General features: G+C 39.0%; 1 protein-coding gene across 1 annotated transcript in view; it reads left to right on the top strand.

Moving 5' to 3' along the window:
• LOC121962944 (FERM, ARHGEF and pleckstrin domain-containing protein 1-like) overlaps window positions 1-18,369 on the top strand; it is a 71,617-nt gene that overhangs the window by 2,406 nt on the left and 50,842 nt on the right. The window contains exon 2 of the mRNA XM_042513283.1: window positions 6,425-6,640. Within this exon, the coding sequence (XP_042369217.1) occupies window positions 6,467-6,640 (174 nt within the window). The 5' untranslated portion in view covers window positions 6,425-6,466. The remainder of the gene's footprint in view (window positions 1-6,424; window positions 6,641-18,369) is intronic.

The following is an 18,369-nucleotide window of genomic DNA, read 5'->3' as shown; positions in this document are numbered from 1 at the left end:
GGACCTTGTTTAAGCCATAACCAGGCAGGAGTAGCTGTTGACCTTGCATTCCGAATATTTACCAAATAGCACTCTTGTCATTTTTGAATGGAAAGCCATTGTTTTTCCACGTGATGTTCTTTAGAGCTGTAACTAATGATTAAAATCATTGTCGAATCATTTGATGATTGTTTTCTCGGGTAAGCGATTAGTGTTGTGGTCTATAATATGTCAGAAAATGGTGAAAAATGTCAATCAGTGTTTTCCAAAGCCAACTGAGTAGGTTTTGTTTCAACATTGTGGAGGACACATTGTTTGGGGGTCCTCTGCCAGAAAACTTTGAGCATCAAAAACTGAATTTCCTCCATTTTGTCAAAATCTTACATACCATTTGTGCATTTCTGCATCAGTTTATGTTCATGTTACGTTCATGTTCTGGAGTGTTGCAGTACTTACTTTTATTCCTCTTAATATGCTTATTGAATGTTTTATATATGCACCAAAAACTAAAGCGCATTCCTTGTAAGTGAACTTGGTATTACATCTTATTGTGATAAATGTATATAAAATAAACATAATCTGCAGTTTTCACAAAGCTTTAACAGTGTAACACGATAGAAAATAAACAAGTTTTGATATTCAACTCTTTTGCTTTTTACCAAATATCAAAAAGTCAGTTGTTCCAGCTTCTCAAATGTGAATTTTTGTCTATGAAACAAGCATTAAATTGAATATCTTTAGACTTAAGACTGTTGGAGTGACAAAACATGACATTAAAAGACATCATTTTGGGCTGTAGCAATTTGTAACTGGCATTTTTTCACTATTTTCAAACATTTTATAGACTAAACAGCCTTGCACAACATAGAAGTAGCTAAAATGATTAACCAAACATTTAAATGAAAAGTGCTAAATCTCTAATGGAAACACTGCTACAAACAGTGAAGTTAGCGCAGCGATCACAGGCTGCATGTCCATCACTTCTCTTTAGTTATGACCTCTGATCCACTTTTATGGCGCAGTTTCTGTATTCTTGGCATGTCTTGTCTTTTCCTTCTTAAGATAATCAGCTGTTTTATCTCATGTTGCTTTGAAAATCCACTTATCAAAGGGTTGATTGTCAGACCAGTTTTATAGCGAGCAAATGATGCAGATTGTGCAACCTCTCATAAATCTTCAAACCCAGATTATGTAATTGCTCATCCTTACTTTAAGATGGGCCATCTTCATTTATTATGAAATAGTCGGATTAAAACCAGATTTGTCCATAAAGCCAGCTCTGTGGATACACTCGTGCACACACACTCACATCCGACTCCCAGAATTTGGCCTCCCCCTCACAAACTCTTGGGAAACTTTCAGCTAACACCAGTTCAAAGGCTGCTCGAGAGGCCTCGGCCCCTGCGAGTTTTAAAGCCCCTCTGCTGGAAGCTCCCACAGTGGCTTCCTTTGTGCCTGTGTGACCAGCTCGCTCTGTATTCCTCACAGCCAACTGCATGTATAATCCCCCAGCCCGACTGAGGAGATGATGAAACTTGGGCTTCCAAATTTCCACTTGTTAGTTGTGAAACAAGGAGATAACACTAAATTCACAAGTAGTGTGTTATTCTCAATTTCGTAAATCAATCCAGCCTATTTATGAGTGTTTACATGAGTGAAAACTCATTTAACTCTTTGAAATCTGAGCAAAATTGTTCTTTTTTTCTTTTATAAAAACAGAGAAGGCAATGGGCTACTTAACAAGGCATGATCCAAAAATAAGTAAAAAAATATTTTAAAAAAATATCTGAAAATAAGACAAAAAGGGGAAAAAAGAATGCAAAAACAAACAAGAAAATTACCTAGAAAATGTGCTAAAAATAAAAATATATTTATTTCATATTTGTTTTTTTGTGGTCATTTTTCCCTATATTTTGGATTATTTTCGAATAACCTCTCTTCTTTTTTAAATTCAATTTCTTGCAATTTGTGGGACATTTTTTGCCAAGTTGGTCATTGCTATTTTGCCTGTGTTATCAAAGAAATCAAACCAATATGTTCAGTTTTCAAAGGGTTGTATAACAGTAAAAGGCATCTGGATGCAGCACAAGAAAACAGATGTAGATCCAGTTTTTTAAAAAATGTGGAGCTGTGGAAGTTTAGTGTCTTGGTGCCATTGCAGATTCAGGGATGAGAATTTTGGACACCTTAACTGTAGAACAGTGCTTTCTTTCTGTGGTTGCTATGTTGTGTTTGTGGTTTTAAAACCCTGAAATCTACCCTGTTGAGTGCTGAGAGAGGACATGCATGCAGGTGACAAACTGACCCTGCAGATTATGATCCACTGATGTTTGTCAAGTAATTGGCACCTGTTTGTTAGTGAATGGTAAGGTAGAGCTCTAAAGCTGGCTCTGAGCTGACACTTGTTTTGATTTGAAGGGTAAGTGACAGTAGGCTTTAAAAAACACATTATTCAAGCACTTCTTTGAATTTTTTTGTCAAGCAAGACTCTCAGATACTCTCCCAAACTTCCTGATACTGAACTTCTGATAAACAACCCAGCAGAGCGTTCATTTTGGCGCAGTGGGGAAGTAGCACACCAGAACAATGGAATTTTCCCACAGGTGTAATAAGTAACCTGAATGTCAGGTCCCTTTATTGTCGGGTCACTTCCTTGGCTGGGCTCCAGTTTCCAGTTTCAGCTTTTGTTACTGAGGTGAAGAGGTGAGGTTCTTGTTCGTGTGTGCAGGTGGAGGGATTAGCAAAAGACAGTTTTGTTCTCTCATTTGAGATTCAAGGCTAGATTAGGTGTGAAATAACAATGGGGAACTTTCTTTATCATCATGTATTTTTGTCATAATCATTATCTTTCCATGAGGAATATACAGTGTATTTTATGGTAAGAGGTCAGAGGTCAGCTACAGAGCAGTTCCCCTGGAGCTTGTAGACATTCACTGGTTGTGTGCCATATCCGGGGCCTTTTTATTTAGACTATTGGGCCTTTGGAGGACTGAAGGCTCTGCTTTAAGATTGCAGCTAATAATTATTTTCATCATCAGTTAATCTGCTGGTTATTTTCTCAATTAATCTAGAAAATAATGGACTATGAATATCAGATGATGAGTTGATGAAAGCTCAAGCTAACACTTTCTCACCTAAATTTAGTTTGTTTGCAAATGAAGTGAAGATGTCTCTGTTCAGAGCATATTGTCCACCGCTCCATAGTGCTGGCTTGTGGGCAGGTACAAAAAGCAAGCTTAAAGAAGTTGCAGGCAGCTTATAATAATGCCTTAAGAATATTTCTCTAAAGACCCAGGTTATGTAGTGCAAATGAAATGTTTGTAGCCGCAGAAGTCAATACCCTCCAAGCTCCTGTATAAATTTATCTGCCAACTTCATGACTCTAAAGCTGTGTCCGAATCCGTCCCCTATCATGGATATAGTGCACTATATAGTGTGTTCGCCATTTTGTAGTGGTGTCCAAATTCTCTGCTATTAATTTCATTCACTATACAGTGCACTATAAAATGCCCACAATGCAAAGCAAATTTGAGTGTACATAAGATGTACACTACATTTAACTCCCGTCTACCACAATGCACTGCGGTGGTGTATTTCCGGGGGGAAAAAAATTCTACTGTAGTGTCCGAAATCTCATTTGGTTATTCCCTATATAGTGCACTTTTTAATACACACTCAGTGAACAGTGAGTGAGTGAATGAAGGGGGACGGTTTCGAACAAAGCTTACTAATGAAATAATTTTAGTTCTATCCGACGTAAAGTATAGCACTACACATCACCAGTCCCAGCTGTGGAGACACTGGTGAAGTCCATTCTTTGTAAGACATTAATATATATTGATTGGTTTATTTGTACACCATGATTTTATAGTGTGTTTGTGTATGTCTCTATTGTATGTGAAGTTTTGTGTTTTTTATATGGACCCTGAGTCTGGAATGAAAGAATGAATTGAATTGAAAATGTTGGGTTGCACTAATTCATCTGACAAAAATCTGCCAACATTTGCCTTATTCAGGGTTTCCCACACATCCATTTATTTGTGGCAGTCTGCCAGGATCAAAACATCTGCTGCTACAAATTAATTTAATAATTCTGGAGCTAAACAGCTCATAAGGAGCACAATTTGCATATTTATACCTTTGGGTATTCATTGCAGCATACTTTTGGGACACAGAGCTTGGCACTAACAGAGCAGCAGAAAGGAAAGCCCATGGAAAGGGAAACTTTACTGTTTATTTGTTGTTGTCTATTGTGCTGTGTTCATGTACCTGTAAAAACATCCAAATTTTGAGAGGGGACATAGAATGATTTAAAAAAGGAGACACATACTATACAAAAACTATCAGCTATCAACTAAATAGTCATTTTAAACATCTATGTTGGCATCAGCCTAGAATTTAAAAATTGGTGCGTCCTGACCAAAATTATGTTATGTTTCCAGTCTAAAATCCATACATATTATCATTATTTACAGATGAATTGTCTTTATTCGATTTACTGTGTCTGCTCCACTCCCTTGGCCTGCATCCTCTCCCCAAAATAGACGATGCACAGAAGCTCCATCATAGCGTCACAGAGAAAAGTGACCGGCACTGTGGATTGTAAGGATAGTCTTCAAAAGACCGCAAATTATACACCAGCTTTTTTCTCCACATTTGGGCAAAAGAAGGCTGTGTTTCTCAGGGGCATTTGGAGGAGACTCTGAAATCAGACAGCCCCATCAAACCTGATGACATACTGTATTTGGTCTTGATATATGGACCTTAAATGCTGCTCAGGAGAGGACAAAGGATTTTAACCTGTGACTAAAGAAGGATCTAACGACCTGTTAATCACCATGAAGTCCAATAGGTCCCTAATGACATATTGATTTAATGATTGACTAGAAATGGTGCCCAAATGAGACTGAACTAAGGACAAAATGGCAATTTCACCTTACCATGCCCTCAGATAACCACTGTGTTTGTACGTTGGGGCAGTTCAGCCGTGCATCGCCCCCTGACTGTCTTCTAAAACATTCCTCAGCCATGATGTCACCAACCGTCTGAGAGCATATTTATTGTCTGAGGTTGAGGTTTATCAAGTGTGGGATGGAGAAGGGGGGGCGCTGAAAAGTTTGTGTGCCTGAAAGGGGGGGGGGGTGGGGGTCGTCTTTGTGTGTTCTCAGACCGTATCTCATCTGCCCTACTTGTGCGTAAAGCTTTGATTCATGTCTGAACTGGCCTTAAACAGCGCTCTGTGTTTGCTTCGTAGGAAATCCCACCTGCATGTGCGGCAGCTGGAATAAGTGTGTGTCTAGCGAGGTGTGAGACATGTCTGTCTGCTTCTTTGTGCACTGGCCAAACTCTAACTTAAGCTGTCATTTAAGTTGTTTAATCATCCAAACTAATAAAAAAAAATCACTGACTAGATGTCTTGTGGTTTTGACAAAGTGCAAGGCAAACTTAATTTAGACTGAATAAATGCGGCAGGATTTTTTGCACATTTCTTGAGCTACTTAAGCACAAAGTTTCCCTCAAAGCAACTTTTTCTTCATCATGACTTCTTAATCCCTTTGAAATAAGAGACAAATGTTGTATTTTTCCTAATTTAACTCTTTGAAACTTGGGGCAGAATCACTTTTATCGTGCTGCCTTCGGACACCTTTCACAAGTATTTAAAACATCGAACCCTGAGCAAATTGGTGCAGTTTCTTTCAAAAACGTGCAAACAAAGGCAATGAGCATTTTGGTAAGAAATATTCCATGAATTGCAAGATATTAGTAGATTTAGAAAAATATTTTTAAAAAGCTAGGGAGATAAAATATTTCTAAAATTATCTTAACTACATATTAGAAAATTTATTAAAGAATTATTATAAATTTAGGTTTAAATTTAATTTTGCACCTTTTCTGGGTCATTTACTTGTTTTTTAATGGATTTGTTTCAATATTTTTCTCTTTTTCTATTAGTTTGTTTGTTAGTTTGTTTTTGTTTTTTTTTTAATATTTTTTGGATCATCTTTTGTTAAGTTACTCTTTTCCTTCTTCCCATGTTTTTTTTTTTCTTTCAATAAAGCCAATTTGCTCTGGTTTCAGACGGTTAAGAGACCAGAATGCAACTTTTAGCCTTCATTTTTTAAAAGAAGCATCTTATTTGGCCTGGTTTTATTTTTCTTCAAAGGCAAAATACATTTGACAAGATTACAGGAATACAAGCATATAAACTTACAAACACACAGGATGTGATGCTATTTAGGACGATGGCCGATGTAGAAGCTTGGATGTGAGAGGAAATGCCTGATCCTTTTGGCATAAGACAGCCTGCTATGTATTTTAGAAGCCCAAATTACCCCCAAATCACATACTGAACAGTATGTTGGCTTTGCCTTCTTGAAGCATATAAAAAGATGCAAACTGCACCCCAAATTTTTTCAGTAAAACTCTTCTTTCCTTTGTCCTCCAGACGTGAACAGCTCGAGAGCCCCTCACTGTAGCGTCTGCCACCATGGTCGAACCAGCTGACAGGCCGTCTACAGCCGGACAGAGGCTTGGCGCCCCGGAAAGTTTCGGGGTGTCCACCCTGGAGCCAGGTCTGCGTCCTCCTGTCCAGCCTCCAGGGCGACTAGTCTCCATCAGGGTTCAGATGCTTGATGACACACAGGAAGTTTTCCAGATATCGGTGAGTACAGGCATAATTTCGGGACTTTTTAATCAATCCATGACTAGTTTTGGTTGCAAGAGGATGGCTCAATCTGCTCCATTTACCTTTAGTCTTATCTCTGCTTCCTGGAGGTACACAGGAAGTGGGATAGAAGCCAGCTTCCTGTCTAAGCACACCACACCTACAGACCAATGATCCTTCCCCAAAGACAGAAACGCTGCAGCTTTTGCTCCCTTCCTGTCTTCATCTTTCACTGTGTCCGAGCCTCTGCTTTTCTGAGAGCTGATTTAAACGGCAAGTTTGGTAGGTTTGAACCTGGACTCTAATTTCACATTTTTTTGTCTAAGTAACAACAATCTTTGAAACTGGTCCGCCGTTGAGTGTGTGAACTGCAGCCGGGAAACGGGCTGCAATGTAACTACTTGGGGCATTTGTGCATCTGCAATTTACGTCACTTAGAATAATAATCTGAGCCTGTCAGTAGCAAAAACAGACACTTTAAGTGGACGTACATTGACGATGCCACAAGTTGTTACATCACAGTCGGTTTCACGGTTGCTGGCAGCAGCAGTCTCCTTAATACTGGACCAGTTTCAAAGAATTGTGTTTCTAGTAATCACTTGGACACAAAAACACAGGAAAATAGGGTCCAAGTTGAAAAAAACCCCAAACTTACCCTCCCTTTGAAACCTGAGCAAATTGGCTTAATCTTTTTCAAAAACACCTAAGGCTACGAGCTCTGGTTCTGTCTTTTTTATTTATTTATTTGTTATTTTTTTACTTATATCTTGCAGCTTGCTCGTTGCCTTTTTTAACCATTTTTTCAAAAGAAATCAAACCAATTTGCTCTGTTTTCACAGGTTAAAAAACTTCTGTCATCTGAGTGTAACACAAGAAACTGATATTGATCCAGGTTTTAAAGGGTTAATGCAGACAGATCTCCCACAAATGCTGCTGCTGTTAAAAATATCTGCTTTTATGATATGTTTGTGATAGGTAGTCCTCTATCTGTCACCCATGTCATTCGCATTCTCTCATGTACTCAGTCAAAAACATGCATAACTGTGCATTCTTTGCAGTTATTAGCCAGTATTCACCCTGAAAAGCCATCTAAAGTATGTGTTGTGAATCTTTGCGTGAGCTTGAGAAAGGGTGTGTGCCTGCTTATAAGTGAGTCTGAGGCGTGTGTTTGTCTACGGCAGCTCCCTGGCTTCCTAATGCAGGCTCCTGTGAGAGGCTGCACATGCAGCCGCTTTAATGACATCGGTTCTGCGGTGTTCTGGTATGTCATCTCCGGGTGGGAGTAGTCTTAAATTTCTGAATTAATGTCTGCCGCAAGCTGACAGAGTTTGGTTCTATGCCCTCCTCGGCAATTTGCACGCCTTTTTAGAAAACCCAGCCGCTGCATTATCAGCTTAGAATTTGGGGAGTTTTTTTGTGATGATAATTAAGAAAGATTGCAGTGAGTCGCTGTCTCAGCTGGCTTGTCGAACATCCAGAGCTGCCAGTTCAGGGAGCTTTAATTGGCTCTTGTGGAAAATGCCAAGAATGTATGTGGTTGTTAGTGTGTCAGTGCCTCAGGATGTGTCTCTGGACGGTTTGACAGAGGGCTGGGAGCTGGTGTCTGTGGGAGAGGGGTGTCATCTGCATACCTGTGTATGTGTTTTTTTTTTCCTTCAAAATCCTAAATTGATGTCTTCTCAAACCAATGTAAGAACCCACAAAGCAGCAGCAGGACTCCTCATGATCTTTTTCTGTCCTCAGTCTTTCACACACACACAAATGCAATATCTTATCACTGTGGAACATCTTTTAATATTACAGCTCAGACAACAGGAGTGCAGAACACATCAGCTGACAGCTGCCGCATGACCACACAACAGTAATACTGCACTCACACTCTGTTGTTCCAGGCTGTTTGGTTGCTTTTAAACTGTAAACTCACAAACTGATCTTTTCAAAATCTAGGAAACCCATTGCATTGATAAAGATAAGTAAATATAATTATTTCTTTTAATTTATGTTTAATTTATATCTAATGGTTTTGTATACTTTTAGTTGCATTTACTTAATTTTGTGAAGTTGTTGAAACTTAAAATTGATGAGTGAATGAAGTTGTTCTGTAAGTTATAGCAACTTAAGCTTTTAAGTAAACCAACTTAGTTGGACTTACCTCCACAGCTTTTTCAAGTCCTGTTTTGTTAACATGTTTAAGAATATAAATGTGATAAATAGTTTGTAACCAGCAAAATACAAATATAAAGCACAGTGTTAACACCTACAGTGTTATTTTGTTTATTACAACTCAAGGCATGTGCATAAAATGCAATTTTTATGGAATGTTTTAGTTATTTTGCAAGTTTGCTGAAGCTTGATTAAAAAGAAACTGCTTCAGCTTTAAAACGTTGCTGTCCAGGCTGCCTTAAAATTTTAAATTGACTGAATTTGAGAAGACAAGTGGAGGAAGTTTTGTAATGATTCAAAACAAACTTTTCTGGTTAAATGAACTTGTAAGATTTTAAGCACAACTAAATTAAAATTCAGTTCATTAAAAAGTTTATTTGGTCATAAAAGTTCATTTGTTTTGAATCATTGCAACATTACCTGAACTCGTCTTCTTCTGTTCAGATAATTTAAAATTTTGAAGCAGCCCGGACACTAACTTTTTAAGGTAAAACAAAAAGTTAATTTTTCAGTGATTGTATAATTTTATTTGTTTCCACAAACACTGGTTTTGTCTTAGATGCTCAGGATGGCATTTTGTTAAAATGAAAATAATCTTACAAACTTTTCATTCTTTGTTGCGCAGATTTTATGTATCAAACACAACCAATTTCCTAAATGCTGCTGAATAAACACAACTGTATAGTTAAGCCACACCAACTTGGTTTGATTAAGTTGCTGACACTTAAAAACAAGATGATGTCACTCGTCATTTTTAAGTTGACTTCACAAAATTAAGTAAATACAACCAAAATTTAAGGAATCGGTTTCCCTCGATTTTGAAGATGAACTTGTCAGATTATACAGTGTACAAGAGTGAAATGGAAACCAGCAGAGAACTGGACCCAGAATACTAACGAAGGGAAAGTGGAGACGGAAGAAGGATAAGTATCCTGAGCAGGAGATGAGAAACACATTAAAAGCAACCCAACCAAATGAATGACTTATAATGTTTTCGGTGCTTATCACAGTGAAATAAGGGAGTCTTTGTCTCCTGAGCTTGACTCACGTACTCTGTCTTTTTCCTGTTACTGTGCCAGCCAGTGTATTTGTGCAGTAGGTGTAGTCTAACGTGTGAATCAAGAGATAAGCCTGCAGCTCACACTAACGTTGGCACTCGATTAGGCATTTTGTCACTACAGGCTGGTTCATTAACTGAGCCTGTTATCTTTAAACCTCAGCTGGGGGGCTGCAGAATAGGAGCAATATATTTTTAAGATCCAGAACATAGGGCTGTTAATGATTTATCAGGACTTTTTTCATTCTTTAATGAGATCGTTTGGGTTTTTTTAAGTGGGGTTGTATGAGATTCATAGTTGGTGTAAACACTGGCAGAAGTAAGAGCTTGTCACTGTATACTGTGGGAAGACAACAGAAATCACTTAAATGATCAAAGAATTCTACAAATTTTGGACAATTTACCAGTCGTCTGAAGTTTAATGGAAATGTTATTCCTTGTTTTACTTTTAAGTTGCTCGCGCCATCAGATACCAGCATTATCACCCCTCTATCTTGTCTTCTGCCCGTGATTTCATCGGCGAAAGCCAGACAGCAACCGCCAGAAGTTAAACACAATGAATTTTGTACATGTTCACATGGGTGGCTTCATAAACCTACTGCCATGATCAAAACTGCTTCCCCAGGTTTGCCGGTTTTCTGTCACTGAAAAGATTAGAGATGTCGAGTTAACATGCGACAATGCTAAAGCCCCTTTAGCTTCTGTGTCAGTACTCATGCCTGCGCTTCCAAACTGTGCTGACCTCCATCTACTGTTTATAATTCACTGAGTATTGATAAGTGCCTCATACATCCCCCCTTCAAAAATCCAAACTATACCTTTAAGCAACAGCGTTGACATGCTGTGTAATTTTGACCTTTTTCATTCTGTTTTGTAACACTTCAGCAGCAAAATTATTTGATTTTAAACCCATTTTCACTTATTTCACTTACCAGAAAAGCCCAGAATGGCATTTGTGTACAAATTAGCCATCAGTATTATTTGTACATTTCTTACATCACAAACAGGCTGAAATGTGACATTTTTTAAATTCTGTAATATCTCACCAGGGCAGATGGGCACGCAACAAATCTGCCCTTTCTCTTTCAATATGTAATCTCAGCTGAAAATGCTGATCATTTTAGTGCGACATGCCTTCATAATAAAGCTAAACTTCTTGCATCCAGGTGGTTTGACAGTGAGTGCTCCAGGTTTCATCTTTAAAACTTTGTGTCCTCATGAAACTTGGCCTCTATAAAATCAGCTGTATCCTCAGGCTCTCAGTCGGAAATGTGGACGGACTCTGTTCGCCGGATTCCCATGAGCGGTAACGTGAAATCCATTAGATCAAAAGGAGATCCTGCAGAGTTTTATCTGGATTCTTGTGTTATTGGAGGCATGGAGCCGGAATACCTTTTAAAATCTAATGCAGCTTTTCCTTCTCATGAAATGACAGGAAAAATGGGCGCGTCACTGTCTGCATATTTCACGTAGTAGAATGTTTGTTTATTGGTAGTAATTGTCATTTTTCTCTGAGCTGACGTACATTGCTTGAGTATAAATTACATCAATAAAATATAATGACAAGACATTAGCACAGAATGCATTAGAAGCTACACACACACGCGTGCGCGCGCACACACACACACACACACACACACACACACACACACACTCTGGAGGCTCCATTATTAATGTGCAATAGAAGCAGTGTGTTGGAGGAGTGTGTGTGCAGTTGCTCACTCCGTCCTGGTGAATAATTGAAGGCAGAGAGGATGTGCTTTGTGTGTATCTGTATTTGTATTCTTGGTGAATGAAGGTGGATGTGTGATGCTCATTTGCCTTCATTTGGTTTCACCTGTTTTAATGTAGTTCAGTGTCAGTGAACCCAGTCAGGGAGCTTATTTGCGGATTCTACTGCAAGTTCAACCGTAACTGCATTACTGTCACTGCGGCTGCAGTGTTTACACGTTTGACTCGGCCCTTCCGATATGTGATTTCATTACAGTTTTAATCCGTTACAGCTGCAGTGTTTACTTGTATGTCGGAGACAAACTTTGTTGCATGATTATTCAAAGTAAAGCTTTCTGCCCCAGTTTCCCTCAGTTTATCATGAGGTCGCAGTCATGAAGGGAAATTTTCCAAGGGAAACCATTTTGGTTTTGTGGTGGGGATTAATAAAACTCAGCAAAAAGGAACAAGTGACTGCACTTTACACCTGTTTCTCAGAGGGAATTTATTTAATATATATATTCCTTTTAGTGATAGTAGCAGATCTTAACAATGAATTGATCTTTTCCAACTTGAGCAAAGTGGCTTAAATCTTTCAAAAACATGGGAGGAAGACAATGAGCAGCTTAACAAGAAATGACCCCAAAAAATTGATAATTTATAATAATATTTTAAATATAAAATTCTAATAATCCTAAATATAGTTTCTGGACATTTTCCCCTATTTTTGGGATAATTTTCTAGTATTTTTCTTCTCTCCCTCCTTTTTGTTAAGCACTGATTTTCATGTTGTTTTCTTGATACCTTTTATTATTTTTTTGCAATTTGCTCATTGCTTTTTTTGCTTGTTTTTCAATGGAATTAAACCTTTTTGTTCATGTTTCAAAGGTTAATATACTTGATAAAGGTGTCTGAAAGCAGCACTACAGCAGCTAATGTCCATCCAGGTGTCAAAGGGTTAAGCACTGGCTTTGTATCCAAAGCATCATGTTCCTCTGTGCTGCGGGGCTCCATTGTTGTCCAAAAACCATTAAAAACACATTAATGAGCCACAACATGCACTGGCTCCCTCATTATAACAAACAAAGGTGCTGCAGCGACCACTAGAGCAACAGACGTGTATGAATCCGCAGCAGAAATTAGTCCCGACAAACTCCTTCCTCAGCTGTTTTGGAAAATATATAATGCTATTTAAAGATATACTTCTTCAGGAATGAATGGGTTTGGGTTCTGTACCACAGACACGGTTGGAAAGTACTGAGAGACGGACGACTGCATTGTTGGTTTGGTGTTTTTTTTGTTTTGTTTAGTCTGTTTACAATAGAAAAAAAAGAATTTCACAGGATGTTTTCTTTACATGGATCTGGACCCAAACCTTAACCACAACAAAGTAAACTTGAACCTTACAGAAAGACAAAAGTATGGGAAGAAGAGAAAAACAACGAGACATTGGGTTTAAAATGATATGTTTGGTCTGTTTTGTTCTTGACATTGTAACGTTAGCACAGGTAACAATAGCTTGGTGCATCCATTCAACAGCCTGATTTTGGAAATTGCATTTTGTGTGCAAAGTGATACGAGTGTGTGTAATATTAATGCGGGCTGCAAGGGTTTATATCCTCTTGATTGGAAATGAACTCCACCCGACCATGGCTCTGCATACAACTGTCTTTTATACTTGTTTTCGCTGTAGGCAGCATGACCCTTTCTACTTCTGCTTGTCGTGTCTGATATGAAAGAGACGATAACCTTTTGCATAACATCTGATGGAGCTTTCAGTCGCAAAGATTATACAACACAAAGACAGTATGAGCTTCTTCTATCAATCAGTGGTGTCTTGATTGGGAGATATTTGTCTTGTCTAGCCATCTTACTTGACCTTAATCCCTGCAAGACCATCCAATATATCCACACGCTGAGACTGACCTTCTCAGTGGACGTCAGAAGCTTTAAAAACCGATAGCATTTGAGTCCGGTTGTGCGTTTTCATGTGTGTGGGAGGTGTATCCGTTCAGGTGCAATAAGATCACTGTGGGGTTTTTGTTTCATGATTGGATCGCGGCTTTATAAAGATCTGCATGGCTCTTGACCTTGTGTGTCTAAAAGCGAGCAGGGGAAAGCTCTAGGACCACAGAGGGGGAGGGTTATGAGGATTAGGATGATAGAAGCGCTTTACAGACAACATCATTTGATGGACTAGCAGTCCCCCCAGGCCTGTGATAAACGAGCTACAAGTCCCCCGTCACATTATGCACACACACATTCACTCCTTAGCTGCAATGTGCAAGTGTTGACATTTGAAATGGATGGGCCTTTGTGCTGTCAGCCACCTCGGGAGTAAGTGACACATGTGGAAGGAGCAGATATGAAAGGAATGAGATGGGAAGATAGCAAGGCAGTCTCACCTTTTAAAAAGTGTCTGAAAAGACAAAAGGAGCAATGAAGTTAGAGAAAGACACAATTACAGGCTGTCTCAACATGATGTTTCTTTTTATTTCTTCTCAAACCACCATTTAATGTTTGTTTCTCTTGATCTGAATGCCAATGCCACATTATTCTATTGTATTACTCCAATCTCAGTAATCCTACTCTAGTTATGTCCAGTAATATTCAAGATTGCCTTCATATTAGCATTTAGTGAATGTCCTACGAACCACCCGGTTATATATTCAGTTGCTGAGAATGGCAGAAAGTTTAATTATTTTATATTTGGAAGGCTGCTGTTGATATTCACGACCGGCCTTATTTAATTTTACCTTTTTATAGTGATATCCAGTCTCCATGTACAAGCTTAATTCCAAAAAAATAAGGGACACTGCAAATAACGTAAATAAAAATGTGCAATTAAACCTTTTTGGAATGTGTTGAAAGCATCAAATTCAGAATAAGTGTATATTCACAAAAACGCAATGAAGTTTATCAGACTGAACATCAAATGTCTTGCCTTTGTGCTGTATTCAATTGAATATAGGTCAAAATGGATTTGAAAATCATTGTATTCTGGTTTTATTCATGTTTTACACAGCGCCCCAACTTTTTTGGAGTTGGAGTTGCACATGCACGTGATTTAAACTTAACTATTCCCGATTTTTGGGTAGACAGTCTGGAACTCCCTCAAGAAAAATTAGAACTATTGTTTTAAAGGGTTAGTTCAGATTCAGATTTCAGATTGAGGCAGTGATCGACCAGCAGCTCCTGTGTTGAGCAAGGTAAAATGACTGTTTTTGTCCATGATTTCTGACTTTAAAGAGAAAATAAGTGTCAGATAAGTTCAGTTAGCCATTTGAAATGGCTGTCTGGTGAGTTTGTAAACTGATGTTTTGAAAAAGTTTTGCTGTTGTTAAACGTGATCTTCAATTTATGAAGAACTTTCTCATTTTTTGTATTCTTCGTCACCCTGGAGGCATGTGGAAATAAACGTTTCTTTCCTGAATTCAGCATAATACAGGGTGAGTCACTGATATACAAATGATCATTTGGGGGGGTGAAGTGCGCCTTTAAGACCCAGCTTTCTCCACATGTGTGGGTGAACTGTTTCATCCCTCCTCCACAGCAGAGGTATACTGCCTCATTGTTGTGCTTGCACAGCTGAGGCTGTTTGGCCCCAACAAGAGCAGAGGGAATTAGTTTTAACGCAGCCTCCCATTTGAGAATTAGCGTGCACAGAACCAGACAGTCACAATTTTGTCCAGACTACGTCCCAGAGTTATTTTTAATATTTGGGTTGTGCAACAAAACTTTTCAGCTAGAATCCTTAAATAACATTTGGAGATGTTTGTGTGTCCTGTGCTGCAGTACCCTGAAGCATGTTAAAACTCAGCTGAGATTCAGTTATTTCCAGCATTTTTGTCTCTTGACATTTACACTGGAGATAGAAGAGGCACAAAGTGATATGAGATGTGGTATTTTGCAGCTCGGAGCCAAACTATGATCATATGTCTTTATGACTTCTAAAGTTGGCAGGGGTCCTGGCAGTTAAGTTAAAGAGGTTTGGATATGTGGGTAGAGCCAAGGTGATGTTTAAGGACAGTAAAATGTGGTTATTTCAGGGTGAGGCTCAAACACTTTGTGATCTCTGCACGTTTACAGCCCGTCGTCTCAGCGTGCCACTTTTTTCTCCTCTTCTTTCTCTACCCATCCATCCCTCTGATCTCCCAAATAATCTCCTTTCTTTCTGCTTTCTTGGAGCGTGTACAGAACTAACAGTAGTTTTGGCAGGCCTCATCCATCACCGTCCGCAGAGACCTGCTGTGTGTGTGTGTGTGTGTGTGTGTGTGTGTGTGTGTGTGTGTGTGTTGAAACTCCCTGCTCAGTCTAGCACAGTTACATACTAAACCTGTACTGATGCTGTTTATATGGGCTCACAAGGGTCACATTAAAGCATGTTACATGGATCTGTGAGTTTATAGGCCGGCGTGCATGTGTGCATGTGTGCATGCTACGACCTGCCCTGCAGTTCCACTCACTTTAAAGACTAGTTAATTCCAGTCCTATTAAAATAAATATTTGATGAGATTTGCTGATGTAACATCCTCTCTTTCGTGAATGTCCCATTGATGGGAACGTGGGATGAGTGTAAATGAATAATGTATTGTTTTTTAATCATTTAAATACAGGGGTGATGCATCATCCTCTCTTCAGCACTGAGTTACACCACACACCTCCACAAAAATGCATTATGGAGATTTCGACATTGTGGTTTCTTGGCTCTTTCTGGGTGAAGATACCATTTTGAGTTCTACCAATTAGCCTTGTGCTACTGATATATAGTTTATCTGTTAGTCAGCCCTGTGAGGCTTTTTTTTTTTAAAACCCGTCCCCCTTAGATACCCTGCTGAGCTCCTCTTATCAGCTGAGAGCTTTTATTTTTAAACTACAGCCTACACAGACCCTGATAAGCTCCAGTCTCCTGGTTTGGACTCCCTAAAAACCACAAAGCGACACACAGACTGTTGTGTGCTTGATGTGCGTTCCTGTCACCTCCCATTGGGTCATTTAGTCTCTTTTATGATAAGCTTGCAGGTTGTTTATTAAACTTTTATTTGCTCTATCTCCAAGATTAAACCCACAACAGACCTCAAACCCTAAAGTAAGACATTATTTATTATTTTTTTTGTGATCATAACTGCACCTCCTCCTTGCTGGAATGACTTCTGAAGATTTTCAAATGACTTTTACCTTACAAATGATAAATCCTCAAATTAACCATCATACCGTTATACTGAAAACTATGTTCAACAAGTTGGTGCTAAAATACTTTCACATTTATATCTAAATCTAAATTATCTCCAACAGCAAACATCTACTCAGATGGAGGGGTCTGTATTCTGATTTTACTGTCACAACTTCCATATAGATGGCAAAGTGGACTTAAAAGCAGACTATAAAAGTCTGTGTAAATGTGTGAGTCCAAATAAACAAATGATCGGAAATCATGAATAGCGTATTCTGTATGCCCTCATTTTTTAAGCTTTAGAAAGTCTCTCTGTCCAACTTCTCATTTCAATCAAACTGAAATAACTCAGGATTTTGGTTCCTCATTCTTACAAATGTACGCACAAGTTACCATACAAAGTATGAACATGGACTCACAAGCTGAGACGACCACAGAGGTTGCTGAAGAGCGCAAAGCTGCGTCCTGCAAAACTATGCCCATCCGGGTGAAATACAAAGGTTTTTGGGAGTCCCACTTATGCTATCTCAGACTTGCTATCATGAACACACATGTACTGTATGTCTGCTTGTGTTTCTCCCTCTAGTATGGACACAGCAAGTTAAAGCACTTGGGACTAAATGTTATGATATTTATATGAATTTGAATGTATACCATGCAGCATTTTCCTAAAAAAAAATGTATAGACCCATACTGAAATAATTCCTCTCAAGCATCGCTTATGATGTTTAAAAATGTGTGGAGAGTATTTTGTCTGCAGAGAAACTGTCCTCTGCCTGTGTTTTTCTTATTTTCGTCCTATTTTCTGTGTTGCGGGTGCTTGTATGCGTGTGTACCCCCACAGAGCTCAGGTGAGGTAGGGGCTTAAAACATAAGGTTGGGACAAGGTGCCAGACCGAAAGCAGCAGTCAACCAAAAGAGACAGGACTGAAAAAATACAAATATAGCGAGGCATAATGTCAAACGAGAGTGAGTCTTGGGTTGACTTTTACTTTCACTTTCGCTGTTTACCATAACTTTTTGTGGTGGTTAATTGGTAAGTGACTCCTGGGTCAAACAGGTCATTTAAAATTCTCAGTCTTGGAGATGCTCTGGGACACTGTTTGGTGTCCTGACCACACGTTTGACCACCATGTGGATGCAGCATGCTTACATACAGAGTCGCGCACACACAGAGGAACTGTGCAGTATTATGTAATGGCTGGCATTCAGTGTCTCATTCCTGTGGTCAGAGACCTCAGAGAGGGACTTCTAACTGCCTTTCCTCTCAGCTACTTCTTATTTTTCCTTCTGTAGCTGACCCCAAAGTTTGACCTGCCTGTAGAGCAAATCGAGAGGATTTCATACAGTTAAAGTTAAAAAATATCACTTTTAAAGGAGGTGAAAATATTGCAGCATTAGTGCAGCACTACTTTGGCACTGTTTTAGTAGAAGCATGCATTTTTATTCGCTGTAAAGGTGGGAGTGTGAGACACGTGGAAGCATTTAGATGGGTTGAGTTCAAAGACAGGGCCACAGACGCAGCTGCCTCGGAGCTAGGAAGGAGGGAACTGAGCGAATGAGACAGAGAGATTATTACTCAGTGAGTGGAAGGCTATTGCTGATGGAGAAACAATTACTCCG

The sequence above is a fragment of the Plectropomus leopardus genome, chromosome 24, assembly GCF_008729295.1.
Source record: "Plectropomus leopardus isolate mb chromosome 24, YSFRI_Pleo_2.0, whole genome shotgun sequence".
NCBI classification, from domain to species: domain Eukaryota; kingdom Metazoa; phylum Chordata; class Actinopteri; order Perciformes; family Serranidae; genus Plectropomus; species Plectropomus leopardus.
This window is presented reverse-complemented; position numbering and strand designations above follow the sequence as displayed.